We start from the raw sequence: 20,647 nt of genomic DNA, 5'->3' as shown, positions 1-20,647 counted from the left end.
TTCATTGGCATTTAGAAAGGTTATTTTTACCTTGTGTGATTTCCTTTGCATTTCCTGCATGTAAATAGGGAACAAAGGTAAAACACACCCATCCCAACCCCCTTTGTTGCCCCCCCTCCCCCCAAAAAAATTGTAAGGAAATGACAGATGTGAAATTAAGAATACAACTTTGACTGAAAAAGGCACTGTTAACATAGCTTAGAAATTCTTATTCTTGGTCCTTTTTATGCCTATGTTGTGACTTTGTGACATCATGACAAGTCTTCCACTGCACGCCAATAAAATAATAATGCAAAGAATAAATTATTTCTATTGCCACAGAGTGGGCTATAGTTTCATAGTATTAAGTATTGTACTAGCAGTGAACAAGAGGGCAATTTCTTTCCCAAACAACTGAACTAAAACCATGCAATTATCCCTGAAGGTTTGCACAATGGAGAACATATTTCCCTGGCTTTTCATGTGATTTTCTTGTTTTCTGTGCTCTGAAATCCACTTGTCAAAAATGACAATAGTGATGTTCAGAAATGACTTTTTAAAAAAACCACACTACTTTTTGCCTTTCAAACATGTTGCATTGCACCACACACATTTTCAAGATGCAAGTTGTCTGTATTTCACTGAATAGACTTCACTATCAACACAAAGTTCACCAGAAACCACTAAGTCTTATGATTGTTTTTCACACGTTTCCGCAAGTGTCCCAGTTCCCTCATTGTCCATTCTATGCGTATATTTTTTCTCACCTAGATTGTGGACTGGTGAAAAAAGCTGAGCATGAATTGTCCAAACTAGAGTCTACGCAAGATCTGCATGAACTATGCACATGAGACAGACATGATGTGCCACCTTTTGTTCCTGGCCCGCTATAGTCTTTCAAGGCAGGCCTTGATCCTGGTCATGAGGTCAGGACATGGTGGAGAAGCCTAGGTCATACAAGTGCAGGCATTAAAGCTATCATACCAAAAGGCATTGATACCTCAACAGTACAGACATTAAGTAATTCACATGATTTGGCCTGACATCAGCATCCTCTGGCACAGCTCCCAAATACCCTGTAACCCTCTCTGCACATCACACCCTTCCAGGACACATTGTAACAAGACCTGAGAGTTAAATATCAGTAACACAACTACTCTTTTGGTTTTGGTGGTTTTTTTTAGCTAGCCTACACATATATGTAGGTTATACCCTGGGCTGCATAAAAAAGCATGATCAGCAGGTTGAGGGAGTTGATTCTCCTCCTCTACTCTGCTCTCATGTGACCACACCTGGAGTACTGCATCTGGCTGTGGAGTCCCCAGCATAAGAAATACATGGACCTGCTAGAGCAGGTCCAGAGGAGGGTCACAAAAATGATCCAAGTACTGGAACACCTCTCCTATGAAGAAACACCGAGAGAGTTATGGTTGTTTAGCCTGGAGGTTTAAACTGAAAGAGGGTAGATTTAGATTGGACATAAGGAAGAAACTTTTTATGATGAGGGTGGTAAGACATTGCAACAGGTTGCTCAGAGAAGTTGTGGATACCTCATTATTGGAAGTGTTCAAGGTCACGCTGGATGGGGCTTTAAGCAACCTTATCTAGTGAAAGACGTCCCTGCCCATGGCAGGGGGCGTGGACTGGATGATCTTTAAAGGTCCGTTCCAATCCAAACCATTCTGTGATTCTATGATCACTGAAGAATTAAAAAATTTGGGTACCACTTCTCTGCCAAAATTAATCTAGTAGCCAATTAATAAACAAATGCTCCAGAGGCAACTACATACCTATACATAACTGTATAGGGCAGCCAGCAGCCACAGGCTTTACATTACCACTGTGAAAAAAAAACTGAAAATGATGACTATAAACAAATTAGAAATGAAATGCTCAATGTAAATCTGAAAGCCAAAAAGTAGCATGCAACATGCAAACAGGTATCAGGGATGAAAGAAGCCAGATCAGAGATGAAAAATAGTGCCCAGAAAGAGAAATACCAAGCTGCAGCAAGTATGGCTGGATATCTATGTATTTGGAGCAGAATTGGAGGAGCAAGATGCAACAGAAGCACGTGGTAACCTTTATAGGGAAAAAAAAAAATTAATCCCTGAATACTGATCTCAGCAGACTATTGGGGAAAGTGCAAAGGAGAAGAGTAGGAGAAGAAAGGTGAGGAATGACAAACTGAAAGCTGAAATTGAAGCTGTTGCTAGAGTGGAAATCCATGATGACTAAATCCTTGTGTGAAAATCACTGCCATGGAATGAATCAAAAGCAATAATGGAAAAATGATCACAGGTAGGTATTAGAGGTGTAATATACATCTTAGAGAAGTCCTTGATAAATTCAGAGCTGCTTTCAACACCAGATTTTAATGAAAGATATATATCTGACCAGCTAAACACTAACAAACTCCTACTGGTATGTCAGCACACACTGAAAATGAGGCCCTGAACAAGGAAGCAAGCGGACAATCACATCAAGGCAGAAGGCTAACAACACTTGACAACAATAAACCTGGTTCAATAAGGGCAAAAGCAATTGCAGAAAATCTGGAATCATAGTTAGAATATCAAAAAGGGTGAGCCTCTTGATGCACTGAAAGCTGTCTGCAACACAATGCCTCACAGCCTGAGGACAGGTGTACCAGAGGTTAGGTCAGCTGTCCGGCTAACTGCAGTGTGTGTCTCCCAGTGGATTGCTGCAACATTCAAAATGAGAACAAACGAAGCATGCAGTAGTAGCTCCCAAACCCTTGGCAGTATATCACAGGTGAGAGGTTATAGCCTCATTGCTGTACTAGTAGCCTTTAAGAGATTTTTCTTTCAATAATTTGTCAAGTTACTTATTGATCCTATTCAAACTTCCTTGTACCTAAAACATCCCTTGGCAATTAATTGTACAACAGACCATCCTAAAGTAGTATTTTCTTTTGTTTTGACTGTGTTGCCTAATAATTTCACAGAGTACTTCTCATTCTCTGTATTCAGAGAAATCACTAATGATCATTCTCTATGCAACTTCTCTATGACCTTGTAGATTTGATGTTTCTCTGTTACATCTCAACCATCTCTCTTTCCAAGAGGAACACTCTTTATCCAAGTACTGTAGAAAGGGTCAAACTTTCCTACTTTTTTTTTTTCAGGTTAATGCTCCTAACATAAGGGCAAATACGCAACTACTTTGTTTTGGTTTTTTTTTCTTAGGACATATAGAAGAAAGAGCACAAACTGTTCAGAACCAGTTTCCTTCTAACAACACCATGAGTAGTCAGGATAAGTCCTAGCTGCATGTGCTGATATGCAAGTGTAACAGGCTGAAACATGGGCTCCTCACATTGCTTTTCACACTAGGAAATAGTGCTTCTCTTTGGGACAATAAAAAGTTATGCTCATTCTTCCAGCGAAGATGCATGCAAGAACCTCACAATTTGCCATAGCACAGGCTTTTTGTTTTAAACAGAACTGAAAATTACTTTAAAAATAGTTTGTAAAGTAGAATTATGCCAAGAAGTCCATTTTCCACTAGGATCCTGAGTTTTTCATTACCGAAATGGTTGGAGAGTAGGGGTGTTGATCAATCTGCTTTCTTCTCAGAGAAGTAATTGCAAGAAACAGCTAGAATTGCAGAAATAACTGAAGAATGAGCTTTGTGATCCTGTTTCACTTACTACAGAGCATATCATCAGAATCCCCAAAGAAGAATTGCTATCTCATCTCACTGAGGAATGAAAAGAGAGGGAGTAGGGAATCAGAAAGTAGATACTGCCTATGTGATTGTGACCTGGTAGTACCTTAAATACATTTTTTAGCCCTTCCTGTCTCTCTTTTTAGAAGAATGATAAAAGCCTGGATGCAAATAATGTATGTTTACTACACATGTATTTACTACACATGTTTACTGCACATGTATTTGACACCAAACTTATCTTATGTCAAGGGCATGCCAAAACAATAATACAAGAAGTAGCTGAGTATAATTAAGGAAAACCTAATACAACCCTATAATCAAGGTTAAAAACTCAACTGTAACTAGGTGTCTCCATAAGTAATTCTACAGCTAAAAGATAAGAGTAACCAAAAATAAAATGTGTTTGGAGATAATTTGCCTTTGAATTTGAAAATTTGTGTAAGAAAAGGTATAATATGTCCTATATCTCCATAACAGAAATGAAAAGGTGAAAAATTAAGATTTAAATGAATGTATTAAAAGACAAAACAATCACCTTAATCTAGTGTCTCAGAAATGAAGAAAACTTCCTTTAGATTCTTATCTCTCTTTAGACAAATTCTGCTGCTAAAAAATGAAGTTGGTTCTTGATTTATCACCATTCAAGAAGTATACTTGAGGATTTATGTATTGGAACTAATTGGAACTAACACTTTACCCTTCCCATTTGACCCGCCATACAACTGATATTATATTTGATGATATTGTCACAGATCACAAATGATACATTATTAGGGCTGTGAGTAACTTAGAAAATAACTTCAGAACTAATTTTCTCTTTCATCCAAAGTGTTGTGAAATATATTCATTCTGTTAAAGATTTCTTTGGCAGTGACCCAAGGCTTCTTCTTCAACAGACAACTAACAGCTGCTAGGGGTAAATCTTCCAAGGTGGCTGTCTGTCTAAGTCAGGACTGATGACGCTTGTAATCCTTCACTTTGTGAATATCCTGCTATAGCAAAGTAAAACAAAGCCTTCCTGAAGGCTGGCTTTCATTGCCTCATGTCTGCAAGGGTAAGGGGACCCTAGTGATTCTTAAAGATGTTTCCTGCTATCTGCTCTAGAAATGATGCTCAGTAATTGCAACAGGGAATGTCTCCCAATTCAGCACCAGGTGGTTACAACATCAGATCCTATGACTTGAGGAATTTAAAAGGAAGATGACATGTGGGAATCCCTAGGGGTTTTAGGATTTACAACAAAGAAAAAAAAAAAAAAAAAAAGCTGTAACTACAGTCATATTGAATGTTTCTTCCTTGCAGATAATGCAAGTGACAACTCACATCATACTATATAACACTAAATGAGACAAAAGGATTTTACAAGACAACTAAGTTAATTCCTTTTGATACATTTACAACCCACAGTAAAACGCCAACATCAAAGTCCTTTATGTCAGAACATCTGAAATAGGACTGGTCAGTGCTTATGCTTTGATAGCTCAGCCTAAATAAGAGACAGGGATATTCAGAAGATCAGAAGAATGCAAAGATACAAGTCACATTTTGCTTTAACACAACAGAGGTCTGTTTCAGGACAGAAACTATTTTTTACCCAAACTGACAAAACTTTGAATATACAAAATTGCCTTGTTTTAAATCATGAATGGTGCAACCACTATACCTGAAAACAGCATGTTAGAGCGTCAAACGTACAAATAGCAATGTACAAAAAAAAAGGGGTGAAAGGGATCCACTGTGCTTCAACCATCTGTCTTCCCATGTTTGGTCATATTCCAAACCATTCTATCTAGTTTAAAATGCTGCTCAGGAGCTTGAGAAATCTAATTTGCACCATTATCAATATACTCGGGCATACATGTTTCAGAATTAGGCCCTTAAAATACAGTTTGGATTCTACACTGAGAAGAACATAAAAATAGCACAACAGGTACTGAAAATAGTAGCTGGAGAAAGAAGGTTGGCTTGCATTTGTGTTTGTAGAACACAGTGCTATTCTATACCATAGCAAATTTATCATTCTAATTTTCAATCAATATTCCATTACTTTCTAAGCTAATACCTAATTGATAATAAGAGTAAAATTATTACAGTGGATTTGGTTGTTTACTTGTAAAATAGGAAATTACCAGATACATTTTGTATATACTTAATTGCAATTTTATTTTGCATATCAACTTCCATAAGCTAATATTTTTCAATAAATTTTCCTTATTTATTTTCTCCTGATTTTGGTCCTTGTTTTTCACACTTAAAGGAAGAAAGTTTTATATTTGAAGGGAGAAGTAAGTTTTTATATATGATACTCAAAATACTAAAATTTTTAGTAATTATATTCAATATAGCATTAATAACTAATCATATACTTAAACAGTGTATTTGCATTTTTAAGTTTCATAACAGCCAACTTAAAAAAACTAGACTGATCATTATAAAATCATCACAGAATATGAGACTCCTTTATGCATTACTTGTGCTTTGGAGTATCAAAGATCTATAACCATCTTTCTTTACAGAGATAAACACACATATTGCAGATGAGCAAAAAGTGAAATGGATTGGGGTAAAGGTAATTATTTTTTTCTTTTTTTTTTTTTTTTTTTTAATAATATGTTTTTCAATATAGCAAAGTTGCCCTAGATATCTTATGACGGACATGGTAGATATGTGTTTTATGTCATGACTAAAAGGAGACTATACTGCCCAAAAGGATTGAGATACAGAATTTTGTCATTGTTCACATAATATCACCATTTCCTTTTTCTGTATCCACAGAAATTTGAATGAATAGAGCAGGCTAAGACAGCTACATTTGTCTAAAATTTTAAAATAGAATCTTTGCACTTTCTTCTGAGCAGAAACTATTTCAGACATTATGACTATTCAAGGAAGATAAAAGCAAACATTATTCATCATTAATATAAGTAGGTTACCATGGAGAGATTCTTATTTTACTACCTTTTCAAACGTACTTTTAAGGAAAAGGAATGTAAGTAAACTTCTCAAGGAGATTAAAATAAATGTAGATCAAGTAAAGAGACAAATACACTCAACAGCCTGTTCTTTTTCGTGTTGAAATATTCCATATAATAAAAAGGAATATCTTGAAAAGGAATATATTTTTAACTTGAAATTAAAAAAAAAAAAAAAAAAAGCATAGTTTCTTCCGGATTATTAAATCCTTTCCAGATTTCTGTGTCATGCCAGTTCTGAATTCAAAGGGAAACTCTAGATCACTAAAGCTGCAAAACTGAGTTTTATAAGCGTGTGTATTTTGGACCAGTTTTGTTATTTGTCAGTCTTAGTATTTGAGAGAGATGCTTAATTTTGGCTCAGAAAACTGCCTTCCTTTCATTTAAATAAGTTACCTCTAAATTTCCCTTTTCGCTCCTTTTCTCCTCACTGTTGTCACATTTAACACTCTCATGTGAAACATCTGATGAAACAGCAACAAACTTCAGCGACAGTTTGATGGCAGCTAGAACAAAGGTTTCCTGAGAAATTTAAGATTCTGAGGTTTAGTGGGAGCTGGTACGAGCAAAGGAAGTCTTCATGTGCTGTTCCCTTTGGGTTTCTGCCAGAGCATTCAACTAAAGGCCCTACAGTTTCATATCTGTAGAGTTCCAAACTTTCAAAAGGGGATCTGGCTTTCCAGAGGTCCTCAAGTATCTTTCTTTGCTGCTTTGAATTTTTGGCTGAGTCCTCCTTTTCCTAACATTTAGTATATAAGCACAATTGTTTATATGCTCCCAAAGTTGGCTTCCCATGCTAGTAAATAAACTGAAAATGTGAATTTGAGGGATTTACTATTCATAGTGATTCTTGCTTGGAATGTGTTAAGCAAATGACAGACTTACATAGGGAGGGAAGAGGAAGAGGTGGTAACAGCTATCTCAGATATACAATCATCTCTTACACTTGGAAGAGAAAAAGCAAAATAAAGGTCTGTGTTACTAAGACTTAGGCCATCTTTGGTCCTAGAGTCTAACATTTTCTGTTCACTAGGAATCTCTGAAAATCCTAAAACAGCTGACAAGATGCTTTGGCTAGAGACAGAGAAGATTAGGAAATCAAGACATGTATTTTGACCAGAAAATTATTAAAAAGTTCTATCTTATTTTTAGACTTTCAAGAAAGAAATACCATTCTCAAGTGAATCTAAACATTTCCTTTGAAGCATGAAGTGACCTACAAGACTTTAAGCATGTGATATGAAAACATTGAACCCCTAACTTTATAGGGTGTGGGGAACACAACATAGTAAACATAGAGGCTACAACTTTAATACTGTTAACCAGACAGTAGATAGCTCCAAACTAACTGAGAGGCTGTTCAAGTACACATCTCAGTAGAAATACTTCAGAGAAAAAGTAGTAACAGGGTGTGAAGACCTTCCCCCCTGTCCCATCTTTAGCCCTGGAAGTATCCAAACACTATGCACTTAAAAGGAAAATTGGAAAGAGGTCAGCACTTGGCAACTTATTAGAAACAGAATAACAACTTGTTCTCTTCAAACTTTCTGAGTTTTGAAGGGTCGTAGGTTGTGACACCGCAAGCTCCATCATAAGAAACACAATACACAATAATGAACACCAGATCTTGATCTCTTTCTTCAGAACAAACTATCAAATTACACCTTACACCTCATGCCTCTCAAAAATGACTATGGAAAACAAAACTACATCAAAAGAATATAAGATCTTTGCATTGTCTGCACAGAACTGGGCAAGTACAACAGAAAAACCTACAACAGTAACGCATTAAAAATATTGTCAGTTACTGAACAGACCTTCCTAACCCTTAGGAGGTCAAATATAGGACATGTGGGTTTATAGTTCTTTAGACAAACTACCAGGCGTGGGGTATGTTTCATTACTTTAAAAAAAAAAAAAAAAAAAAAAAAAAAAAGGCCTTGCTAGCATTATGGTGATATTCCTTTACATTTCTGCAGAGTCTTGACAAAAACTGAGCATTCTCCTTCCAGGTGCCTCTGTGCAACCACAATAATATTAAGGCCTTTTCCTCCAAAGAGGACAGAACTTCTCTCCACCTAAAAATCATCTTTTGGGAAATAAAAGTGGGACAATCTAAAGAAAATATTGCATTATATCAGATTTAAAAGCAAAGTGTTTCTTTTTATAATATGTTTTGGGGTTTTTGTAAGTTCATTTTATGACCAGTTGGCCGTCAAGTGAACTAATGTCTCCTCTAATAAAACTGAAGGTTCATTAACCCAACCAGAATAAACAGATCACACATAGTGAAAGGTAAATAACATATACAATTTTAAAAAGATGATAAAATAAATCAAGATTTGTAGCTGTAACTTACTATAATAATATCTTTCTCTAAATGCTATTTGATTGTTGACGTAGCCTTGCACCCAAATATTTTGAATTGATATTTTTTCTGGCATTATATAATTAAAGATTAACATGTAACTCTGGAAGAGTAAGGCAGAGAAGAGGATATTCTTTTTAACAGTCCTTTTTTCATGAATGAAGCAAAATTTTTGCCAAGTTGTTCTGTAGCAGATTCAGATAAGTTTGTTTCACCAAATGCTTGAAAAACAAAAATAGCATCTACTTTAAATACCACATGTTCCTGTTCAAAACATTAAAATCAAGTGTTTTAGGGGGATAAGTAAATTCAACAAAAAATAAATATTTCAGACATATTTCATCAAAAAAACCTACAAATGTATTTCAAAGTAAATTTGATCAGACAGTTACAAATAGCTTTGAGATTGCACAGTCATTTTTATACTTGCAGTGTTTTACAATGCAGCAAATAAGCACTTCACCACCTAGAAGGATCATACCTGAAATGGCCTAGAGGTGCTGATGTAGAGTGTCTGTCTGATCCATCTGTTTCCTTGATTTCCAAACTTGTACCACAACAGCCGTCCCTTAGCATTACTCACAGTTCTCTGGAAGACTGACAGCTTGTAAACTTGCTTTCCAAACATATGATAATGAAAGCGGAAAATGCAGGTTCTGTTGCCAGAAGGGTTGAAGAGAGGACTAAGCAAAACTGCTTTATCTTGGAATTGGCGTGGCTCGGAGGATTCCATGAAGAGGTAGTGTCCCCTGGCTGTGCCTGTTGTGTGATCCTTTAATGGGCCTGTATTAACCGTGGGGGTTGGACCCTGTGTTCTAATCCAGTCAAAGTCATCCTCAACATCCTGTTCCCAATTGCACAGCCCATTTTCAAAGTTACACTGCAGGTCAGGGTCTGAAATGTAAACAGAACAGAAAGTCAAGTGAAAGCAGTATCAAAAGGTGATCGTGCTTTAATAACTTTTTCTCCTTGCAAAAATTTCTTTTTAATATAGAGAAAAACGCATTTCTTCTTCTTGCAAAAAATCCCCTCTGAAGAATAAATATATACTTGCCTGAACAAAAAATGAAAAATAAATCGTTACTTAATTACCTCCTCTTTCAATATATACTGGCAAACTGTGCATAATTAATTTATTGAATAAACAGAACTGTGTATAACATTATATTATTCATATTACTAAATTTATATGGTTTTATAATTAAAGCATAGAAAGTTTTAAACTGAAATTTTATTGAGTAAAGGAGTTAAAACTGAGGATAATTGGATGAAATATAGCACAGGATACAGTTTTGTCGATATGTGTAATAAGTGACCTAATATGTTTTTGCGTGGCAGAAGTAATCCTAAAAATATGTTGTGTTTTAGATCCTTATTATCCTCAATAACAGTAGTGTGACAGCTTTACCAAAGCTAAATTCAAAAGAGGCATTTATAATACAGCTGCACTTTATTATTTGACACAAAGGCAAAATACACTGATTAGACCAATTATTTCTAATGTAAAAAAATAAAATATGTATCAGAGATGAAGAACTTGCATTTCGTCTCTGCATATGCCCTTCATAAACAGCAACTGACATAATAGCCAAATCTTTTTTTTTTAATTAAGCTGTTTGTTTTTTTTTTTTTATCATGTTTAAAACTGCAAGTCATATAGTGCTTTCTTACTATAGATCTCAAAATGGGCTATAAAGAAGATAGACATTCTGCAAGTGGGAAAACTGAGATAGGCTGGAAAGCTTTCATTTTCTTTTAAATTCAGGTCATTTTTAAGTTGATATTCAGCAAATATCAATGCAGGCTGGCATCCCTTCAAGCACATAAGGTGTCCCCTGTTTCTCAAACTCTTTGTGATTTGCATAATTTAGCTACCTCAGGATGTGATAAAGCAACTGTTAGTTAATTTTACTTTATATTAATGTTCTTAAGTCCTTAAAATTTATGAATTCATGCTTTGGGGAGAAAATCATCAACAGCACCCCTCAGCACTGCAAGGTGAATGTCAAAAATGTAAGTGACCCATAGCTTTCCTCAGTGCTTACAAGTTCTTTCTTTGAAAGGGACATTTATGCTCAGCAAGAATAGTATATTCTAGTACAGATATTTTAAGGTTTTCTGGGTAGAAAGCGTATAGGTCATAAAAAGAGATGGAACATATGCTCTTCTCAGTCCATATACGTCTTCCACTGTATTTCCATCAGTATAATCAAAGACAGCATGTTAATCCAAATCAACTGGCAGACTGTGAATCCTCTCTTTTAAAATAAACTTGTAATGCATGTGTGTGTTTTACAAAAGTTAAAGAAATATGGCTGATTTGGATAAAGGAGATTTAATTCCATTTACTCCCAGTTGTAACTCATCATATGCATTTAAGTTAAAAATTTTCGGAGTCTTTTTCATCAGTAACTATATTCAGTTGAATCATCACTGACTGTGACATTGATAGGCTGTAACAATACTGTGCTTTTTTTACTCCAGGGATGAATTTGGAAAGCAAATTTTGGTTTGATGTAAAGTAAGCAACAATGGAAAGTACTTACTACAGTTGTCTTCATCTGATCCATCCCCACAGTCATCCACAAGATCACAGACCAATAAACTGTCAATACATGCTTTTGTGTCTCTGCACCAGAAATGATTAGGACCTTCACAACTTAATGCTGGAGATGGAAGAGCACAATTTTCAAATGTAATATCATCAATTGCTGAGACGCCGTCATAAAAACCCAGACTGATTTTATCAAGTGATAATTGGAAAGGACGTGGAAGGCGTCCAAGCTCAATAACTGCCTTCAACCATTGATTTCCCTCATTGTAATATGCCCTCCAAAGGACGGTAGGCTGTTTCAGCCCATCCACAAGCAACTGCATCTCTGCTGCTCCAACTGACTGTCCGTAATTGTAATACCTAAAATGATAAAAAAAAAGTTAGAGGGTGCAAACGATGAGAATGGGCCGCATCTCATATAACGGCCAGTGTCTTTTCTGTCATAGCTCCATGAAATATAGGAAGTCCACTGTGCCTATTTCCGGTTTACTTGTAATTCAATTCACTTTCTGTATGATGGTAGGGTAGGCTGTTCTACCAGTCCAGGGCTCATTTCAAGAATTGAAGATTGTGAGAGAAGAAGCATACTTCATTAAATTAAAAGCCATAACTGAAGAGACACATTTGTTTTCATATTAAGCAATGAACACTGCTCATTCAGATGCTTAATATGTTTTTTTATAAATTTAATTCATTACATAGTTGTAAAGTTTCAAGAAGGAAAAGCAGAACACATTGAATGCAAAAGTACGCCTTCTATTTATGTTAGTTATTGTTAACTTTTACAATTTACAGCATTTTTGGAGGATCTCAAAGCATTTAAAAATCATAAATATTTAGACGAGCAATCGTAAAACAAAACTGGGAACAGAACCAACAACTTGTAATTTCCAAATCTATATTCCAACTTCAAGTCTTGAGTCTTTGATAAAAAGACAGTTCCTCTTCCTATGGCAAGTGTATTTGACATTACTGAGAAAAACTGCACTATATAATATCAAAGTCAGGCCAAATATTTATTTAAACAGTAGCACCACTTTTGACCTTAGTAAACAAATTATCACAGTTTACTTTTCCTGTCCCTCTTTGACAAGATTGCACAAAGACTGAGACAAGACAATAACTGAAAGGGGTTTTTTTTTCCTATGTAAAGAAAGGATTGGAAGCAAAATTCCAATTCTTGCACTGGAGCTTTTGCTAAAAGATGATACAATCTAATTTTGGATACTGTAGGTGACTCAAGGAGCTACTGTTCAAGAACAGGAAACCATCCAAAATGTAGTAGCTTCCCCCCCCCGCCTTGAAAATTCCACAACATTTTTAAATTTACCTAACCAAAGTAGAAATGTTAGCAAAATGACTGTGGCATTTCTCTATCTATATGCTGATAGAATCCTTTAATAGCATTTTTCTCAAAGCCTGACAAGAAAATAATCCTATGTTTCAGTTCTGTTCTCCAAATGCTTCATCTTATTTCTGCATATTGTTCACAATGAAGACTATATGATTAGAGAATAAAAAGAAACAAATAATGAGGAACAAGGTGTGTCTACTGCAAACTATAACCTCAATTTCAGTCCAAGAGAAGCAATTTGAGATGATCCATGAATTTTAAATCTAAATTATTTCATACCAAAAGGACAATGTGCAATTTGATCCAGTTTGCCTGAACAGTGGGCTTCGTAGCCGAGCTATTTGTGAAATGTTGCTGCTGTTTTTCAGAATGAACATAAAATGACCTATCAAAATAAAACAGAAAACAACTTTTCAGGCTGAAGAAAGAAAGTGTTTCTAAAGTTTTTAAAGTATTCATGGCATCCACTTAAAATCTGATTAAAGAGCAGGTGTATCTATTCCACTTCTCTGTTTCTAGAAAGGCCTGGCTTGTCTTACCTTCGGATTTGTTGCTGGTGTGATCCTGCAGAGGAGCTTGCTTCTTTAAAGCAGGTGCAAGAGCACTACTGGAACTTCTTACCCAGTCAAATTCATCTGCAGTTGCAGTTTCAATCCAACCACAGCTCTCTCTTTCAAAGTCACATACAGCAGCTGAAAGGAAGAAAGAAACATTTTACTTTATCTCTGTACATGACATTACTAAAAAAGCTTTGCAGTATGAAAAGGAAATAAAATGTTTCTAATACATCACTGATATTCTAGAAAGAAGTCTAGGAAAGGGGCATGGGGAGGCAGAGTATAACATGGGGCATTTGTTTTATAACAGTGGGGTAAAACAGCAGTCCCACAGGAACAACCAAGCCATCGTTATATGCAATGTATTCAGTAAAACAAGTCCTCCCCTCTAAAAGCACTGCAGCCAAAACACTCAAAGCAGGTGAGGAGGTGCTGAAAACAAACCTCACGATCCTCATGTTACAGAGCAAGAACACAGAGCACACAAAGCAGTAACAAGCATTCTGCAAGATCTTTTAGGGAATTGATGTTGGAGCCAGAAAACAAATCCCTTATTTTCTGAATCTCAGCAAGTATGCTAATGATAACAAAACCCTTCCTCTAGTTATAATAGGAATTAAGTTAAATATCAGACATTACTGAGACACTACGATATTAGTAAGAGGACGAAATCTCTGAAATGCAAACTACCGCAGTGAAAAAGATTTGAAAAACATATTCAGCTGCATTCGTCAATTCTTTGTTTAAAAGAACAGTGATACTTTAGAAAATGTGTATAATACAAAATAAAGGAAAGAAAGGAGTGGAAGGGTGTCATGTATGAATGAATGTAAATTAACAAATATTTACTATGTTAAATGAAGAAACATCAGATTTTCCTCTTCTACACTTTAAAAAAAATCCTCATTAAATCACAAAATTATATTTTTGAGTCCTGTAATTGTAACAGGCTTTTAATGGAAAACATTAAAAAAATTATTTCAAGACTTTTTTAAAGCAATAATTTATTAATTATATACATAGAATAAATAAAAAAATATTCAGACATGACTGTCAGAATTCTACCATTATTTTATAACGTCTTATCACAACTTCCAGTGGCCATATCGTTACGGCATAGAAAATGCACCTTTCAGAATCAAATGAAGTCTCTTGGAGAATAGGATTACATAAATGTTTATTTATTGAAGATACGGGAGGTTTTTGGATTTGTTGGGTTTTTTTCTTCTTCTTTAAGAACTGTGTCACATAAAGTTATACATCATTTGTTAGAAAGAATGAAAAAATTACTAACCAGGCAAGTTAATATTATTGCTGGCTAGGACTTCTAAAAAGACAAGACTTTATGGATTATTAAGCAAAGCACATAGAAATCCGCAGTTATCAATGCTGCTTAAAAAAAAAAAAAAAATCATTCCACAAATATAAAAGACCAAATAACATTTAAGAGATCAAAGAAAATATGAGTTTGCTATACATGCAGTGTATGTGAGTCAGAAATGTCAATGATAAAATGATGTAGATCAAATATGACAAAAAAAGCAGAAGGAAAAAACTTTTTGAACAATGTTTTGATAGAATAAAATGAAGACAAAAAATATTTTCAGATATTCAAGGACCTAGGCATGATGGAAATGACTGAAAAGCCACCAACAGAACATAAAGATAAGGGAATATGGAGAGCTATTTCTGATTTTTTTTTTTGCTTGATAGAAGAAATTGTCCCATATTCCCAGGAGAACAACAAAGCAATATGACAAACCTTGGACACAGATGGTTACACCAAAAAAAGACAAATAAACAAGATAAAACTGTTAAGTCTGAGCCCAGACTTCTTTCATCTGTAACTTGTAATAAAGATAAAACATAAAAGAAAGGATGCACGAGACCATATATTTAACTTAAGCATGGATGAATACATTGAGGCAAATAACCCTGAAACCTTCAGCTAAATCTCAAACCAACTATTTAACACCTAGAGAAGACACATGAATAGAGCAAGCTGGTAGAGCCTGAGTGAAATGCACTTGGTTCTTGATGCTTGGTAACACTTCAATTAGGTAATTGTCCCATAACCTCTTTGACTGGCACTTCTGTTTCGGACAGATTATCCAGAAAGAAAGGCTGTTGCTTGGGTACCTCTGTAATTTCTTTCACAATGAACATACACAAACTAGTCTGCCTTCTCTCCTAGTACTTTATTTTCTGCCTTTCTCCTATTTCTTATTTTCTTACATGCTCTCTTTATACTCTAACCATCAAGTGGCCTGACAAACTCTGACAGGCTGTCTTCTCCTAATGTGTTTGAGGAATGTATTGCTGGTTTTTCTTAAACTTTTTTGCCATCCTTACTGTGTTTTGACATTTAACCCACCAAAATTTCTCATCTTTTCTACCTTTTTCATTTGGACATTACTCCAACTATTTGTTTGATTTTTTTTTCCTTCTAATAGTATCCATGCCACCTGTATGGATATATTTTTCTTTGCTGCCCCTTTTAGCATCTTTTTTAAGAAGTTCCCTCAATAATCATGAAGGAACCAGAGTGATACTATAAGCACAACATTTAAGAGTGTTTGGTTTTATTGATGTTTTGAGAAAACTGCCTTTACATCTTCAGCAGATTTAGTTTTCTCTGAGCTGACTTTTTACCACAAAACTCTAGATTTCTTTCTGATTCTTATGCAAAGTGCTTTACCCTTTTCTGTTTTGAGGAGGTTCACTCAACGGCCATCACAAATCAGATGTGCAGCTTCTCTGTAAGCTGGACAATGTCTAACAAGAATTTAAGAAAAAGTTCTGCTGAAAATGATATTTAAAAACAAATGTTTAAGACATTAGCATTTCTGCAAGACTGCAAATTCATCAATCTCTACATCCTCCCAAAATCTCTCCCTGTCTCTCGGCCCATGTATGTTTATGCAGAATGCAACATAAAAAAAAGCCAGGTGAAAAGATATCATCATCATTACCAGCTTACAACTTTTTCTTTTACTTAACAGCTGTTTGAAAAGGCTCTAACATGTGAACAGACTTTAAACTTTTTCTTTTAATGAGTAATTTTAAGATGAATTTAGAAACTTATAACTAAATGTCACAAAGAAGACAATCTACAAATCTAGGAACCAAAACCAGTTTAACTCTGGACATACTCATCCTAATAAGTTATTTTAGTTGCCTTTGTAATACAAACACATTGAGAAGCGTTACATCTGCTTTCCCATATTTACGTTTTCTATCACAGCTACTATTTGTTAATGTCATGATATATACGTGCTCAAATAACACTGTACTTTGTAGGTGCACTGGCCTAGTTTCTACAGTAAAAAAATGAATAGAGGTCAGTTAAAAAAAATATTGCAAAAGTTCATCAGTAATAAGCAATGCTAACCGGAAAAAAAGACAAGAACCAAGTCGCTAGTTGAAGATTAAACAAATTTGATCTTTACAAAATCCCAGTTAGAGTTCCCCTTTCCCTCACTTTTCATCCCCAAATATTATCTGCTACAGTTCTGGGGAGAAAAGAAAGAAAAAAAAAAAAAGGAAACTACTTCCACATAAAGGTTTAGAGTAAAAAATTGAATGCTAACCTAATTTTCATGATGATATTCTCATATATATAAAATCATAGTTTAACAATTGTTTAGGACAGACAGATATGGTAGTCTCCTCTACGGATGGCTAAATGAAACAAAGTACTCCAGAACATTTTCTTCTGCTAATTTCTGTTGGGAAATCCATTTCAATAGCCATGAAATTGCAACAGACCTCCTTTCAGTCATGTGGGCTTTTTAGTAATAGACAAACATGACTTGTACATAACACATAGTTGTATAACTCTTGTGAAATGAGGAATAGTTTTCCATATAAGACAGGCAAAATATGCAGAGGGAAAAAAAATTCTTATAAATACATATACTGATTTCACTGTGCACCTACATTTTTAACAAGCCAACTGCACTACGTATCTCCTAATACTAACTTAGCTGTAGGACTTGCAAAGACTGAGATTTTTACAGGGGGAAAATAAAATTCTGTGGGTGAACACACAACGCTAATCAACCCTGCATCTAACCTAAATATTGCCTGTAAAAAATAACTGTACTGTCACATGTAATTGTTACAATTTCATTTTCTAAATAATGATATGAAAATAATCTTCACTACACAACTCTGATTTTGATGGCAGTCCATTTTGTGCAGTGAGGCAGATATGCAATCATCTAACTAAAGGCAGTTTCATAACAACATTTTTAAGTGAAATAGTGTCCAAAAATACTGGTTTATTAAATCTGACATTTTCTGGAAATCTCTCGGTTCATATGATACTGTCATTTGCAAATGTTTCTCAGGTTCTGAATGTGAGTGATTACAGTGTATTGATATGGGAAATAGTCCTAAAATAATACAAGCCTCCTAAATAATCAAATTACATTTGATTGACATTTTCACTGGAAATACAGCAAATTAGGTCCAAATGCCTCCTTCCTTCAAAAATGTTAATGAAGTCTGAAGTGAATTAGATTTCTTAAACAACGGAATAACTGGGTGATTTAGGCTGTTCGATACACAGGTCCAGGTGAAACAAGAGAAATTTATGTATTTTTTAACAATCAAGTCCTTGGCTTTCTACATCTATTAGCATGCTCTTTCTATATAACTGAAGTGGAAAATTCCTGTTTTTATTGAACTAAACAAAAATAAGTTCTGATGGTCATTATTCAGGCCATCTTGTTATTTACCCTGTGTTCTCTCCCACTGAAGTTCATGCAATATTTGTTGTCACAGTGCATAATTTGCAAGAAACTAGATAGGATTAACTATACAACAATGAGATATACTTTTTGCCCTAAAATATTACATAGATATTTGCTGACAGAAGTAGAAAAGTTAGATTCATGACTTCTGGGTTCTACAGAAATTCTGAAAGTGTGTGTGGTCTCCAGCAGAAAAATGCCCTTGCTCTTTCCTCAATGCTCTTCCTTTTACAGCCTATTTCCCCTTTTACCTATTCCACAACTGCTCTTCTCTAACCCCTTATCTCAGTCCTAGTCTCACTGGAAAGCTGGAAATCCTCACTGTCTTTCCTCGTTTCCCCAAACAGCTCCTTGCTCCAGATCCTCTCCCGTGGTCTCAGTTCTCTGCCACTTACTGCCACACTTTATACCGATCCTTCCTAAAACACCACTGCTCCACATCTGTGTTCTTCATTCCCATTCTCTACTTGTTTTATTCTGTTTTACCAAACTGTTAGTCTTCCATTATTGTTATCTCTCCTGACATTGTATCCCTGGCTCTTTGACCAGCTGGTCTTAATCCTTCCCCCAGAGCAGCCTGGGCCCTTTCTGCCCTGGCTTCCTCCAGCCCCCCAGTTACTCCTCTCCCACACCAGCAAGCTCAAGGAATGCAGCCTTTGCAGCCATTCCTTGTTCACAGCCAAAGGCGGTTTCCTGTCTCTGTAGGTGGCATTTTAGTCCCATCCCTTCCCCATTTAACTTCTACAAACCGTTCCTAACGCAGTTGTCTATGCACTTCAAGTCTTAGGCCTGTTCTCCAATTTACAAGCTGACAATCTTTTCACTCCTTTTCACACCCTTATGAGCTGGCTGTTGTTCCTGGCCTCACCTTTAAAAACAACTGATTTGTCTGGCTGAAATGAAAGAGTATCAAGCATATGAGACAGACATTTTGGCATGCAAGATTTTTGACTCTGAAAATGAGATTTTGGAAGAGTTACCTTTCAACCACTGCAGAAGTTTTACGCTTTGATAAGATTAGTGATGGGTAATATGGGGAATGTTTCTTATAATACTAAGGAAACTTTTATTACTTGTACAAAGGTAGCCATTATACTTACAGAACAATTATTCCACAAAAGTAGTTTTTAAGAAACAACACATACATCATTCTCTTTATTTGCCTTCTAAGTCAAATTAAGCTACATAAAACTCTGTATTAACATGTAGATTATGTCCAGTTTATGAATTACTTAAGACTAGCCTTAGCATGCTTGTGCTGCCCTACATTGTACACCATAGAAATAACTACTACTAAATGCATATTTCATTTATAAAGACATAAATACAAAACAATATTATGTGTATATATTGTATTTTACCAAAATGTAAATTATTTTATATTTATTTTATGTATACAACCATATCACTATTCCTGATAATCCACAGTATAAGCAGAGAAAAAACCACAAAAATAGAGCATGAGGGATGAATTGCCAAAGCTCAGACAGAATACCAGGAACACGTTCATGTTACCAGATTACTCTCCAATCTGATCTTATTCCCTATTCCATCATCATCATTTTTAGGTTGGAAAAGTGAGCATTTAGACTCCACCAAATGCATAGGATGTAGACCTTAGAAATTATACTGTACATTCATCTTCCAGAGCACAAACACTCAATGTGATAGGTATGTTAGGTCACTGCTGTAAATCTGCAGCTTGAAAAAGGCAGTCGCTTTTCTCTTCTGCTTTAATGCATGGAAGTCATGTATAACAGCTTTATAGCTATAGTAAATTCTTCGGCGGTAGAAGAAAAGCTGTGAGCTAATAGTCAGGAGTAGCAGCAGATTTAATAGCTTGCTTTTTTTTTTTTTTTTTTTTTTTTTACTTTTCTGAACTAATCAGAATAAATTTGAATGATCTTTTCAGTCCAGGACATGTATTTTTGTAAAATGCAACTAGAAACCTGGAAGAAAGAATAATCTCATCGTGCGTCAGTATCAAGAACATGAACATGGTTCTAAGACCAAAGTGGAGCAAACAAATTCACTGACAGTTTTGTATATAAAGAAAAGTAACAAGGATAGTTTCTTGAAGGAACTGGGAACTCAGAAATCTACTCTGAGATAAGAAAGACAGTCCGAGAAGTGGAGATCTTCAACTGAATTCTTCCAGTCCTGACAGAAAGAAGAAATTATTTGAGAGGTAATGAAAATCAAGAGATGACTCAAGGATTGATGCTGGGAGATGAGAAAATTGCATAGAGATCCTGCTTGTTCAGTGGACTTGGTGGACCCAAACATCTAAGGAAATCATCTTGCTTGAATTTAATATAAAAAGATTTAAATGAAAAATATTCCAAAAAGACATTTTAAGCCCTTGTAATATCCTTGCCTGGTTCTCTTACCAAGAGGAAAAACATACAAGGTT

General features: G+C 35.3%; 1 protein-coding gene across 1 annotated transcript in view; it reads right to left on the bottom strand.

Annotated features, from left to right (window-relative positions):
• The window catches only part of MALRD1 (MAM and LDL receptor class A domain containing 1), a gene marked incomplete at both ends in the record, with an annotated part of 328,396 nt that overhangs the window by 207,661 nt on the left and 100,088 nt on the right, over positions 1 to 20,647 (bottom strand). The window contains 4 exons of the mRNA XM_082329648.1: positions 9,494 to 9,906; positions 11,559 to 11,926; positions 13,200 to 13,305; positions 13,460 to 13,612. Of these exons, the coding sequence (XP_082185774.1) occupies positions 9,494 to 9,906; positions 11,559 to 11,926; positions 13,200 to 13,305; positions 13,460 to 13,612 (1,040 nt within the window). The remainder of the gene's footprint in view (positions 1 to 9,493; positions 9,907 to 11,558; positions 11,927 to 13,199; positions 13,306 to 13,459; positions 13,613 to 20,647) is intronic.

The sequence above is a fragment of the Platalea leucorodia genome (assembly GCF_965183815.1).
Source record: "Platalea leucorodia genome assembly, chromosome: 1".
Classification (NCBI taxonomy): Eukaryota; Metazoa; Chordata; class Aves; order Pelecaniformes; family Threskiornithidae; genus Platalea; species Platalea leucorodia.
This window is presented reverse-complemented; position numbering and strand designations above follow the sequence as displayed.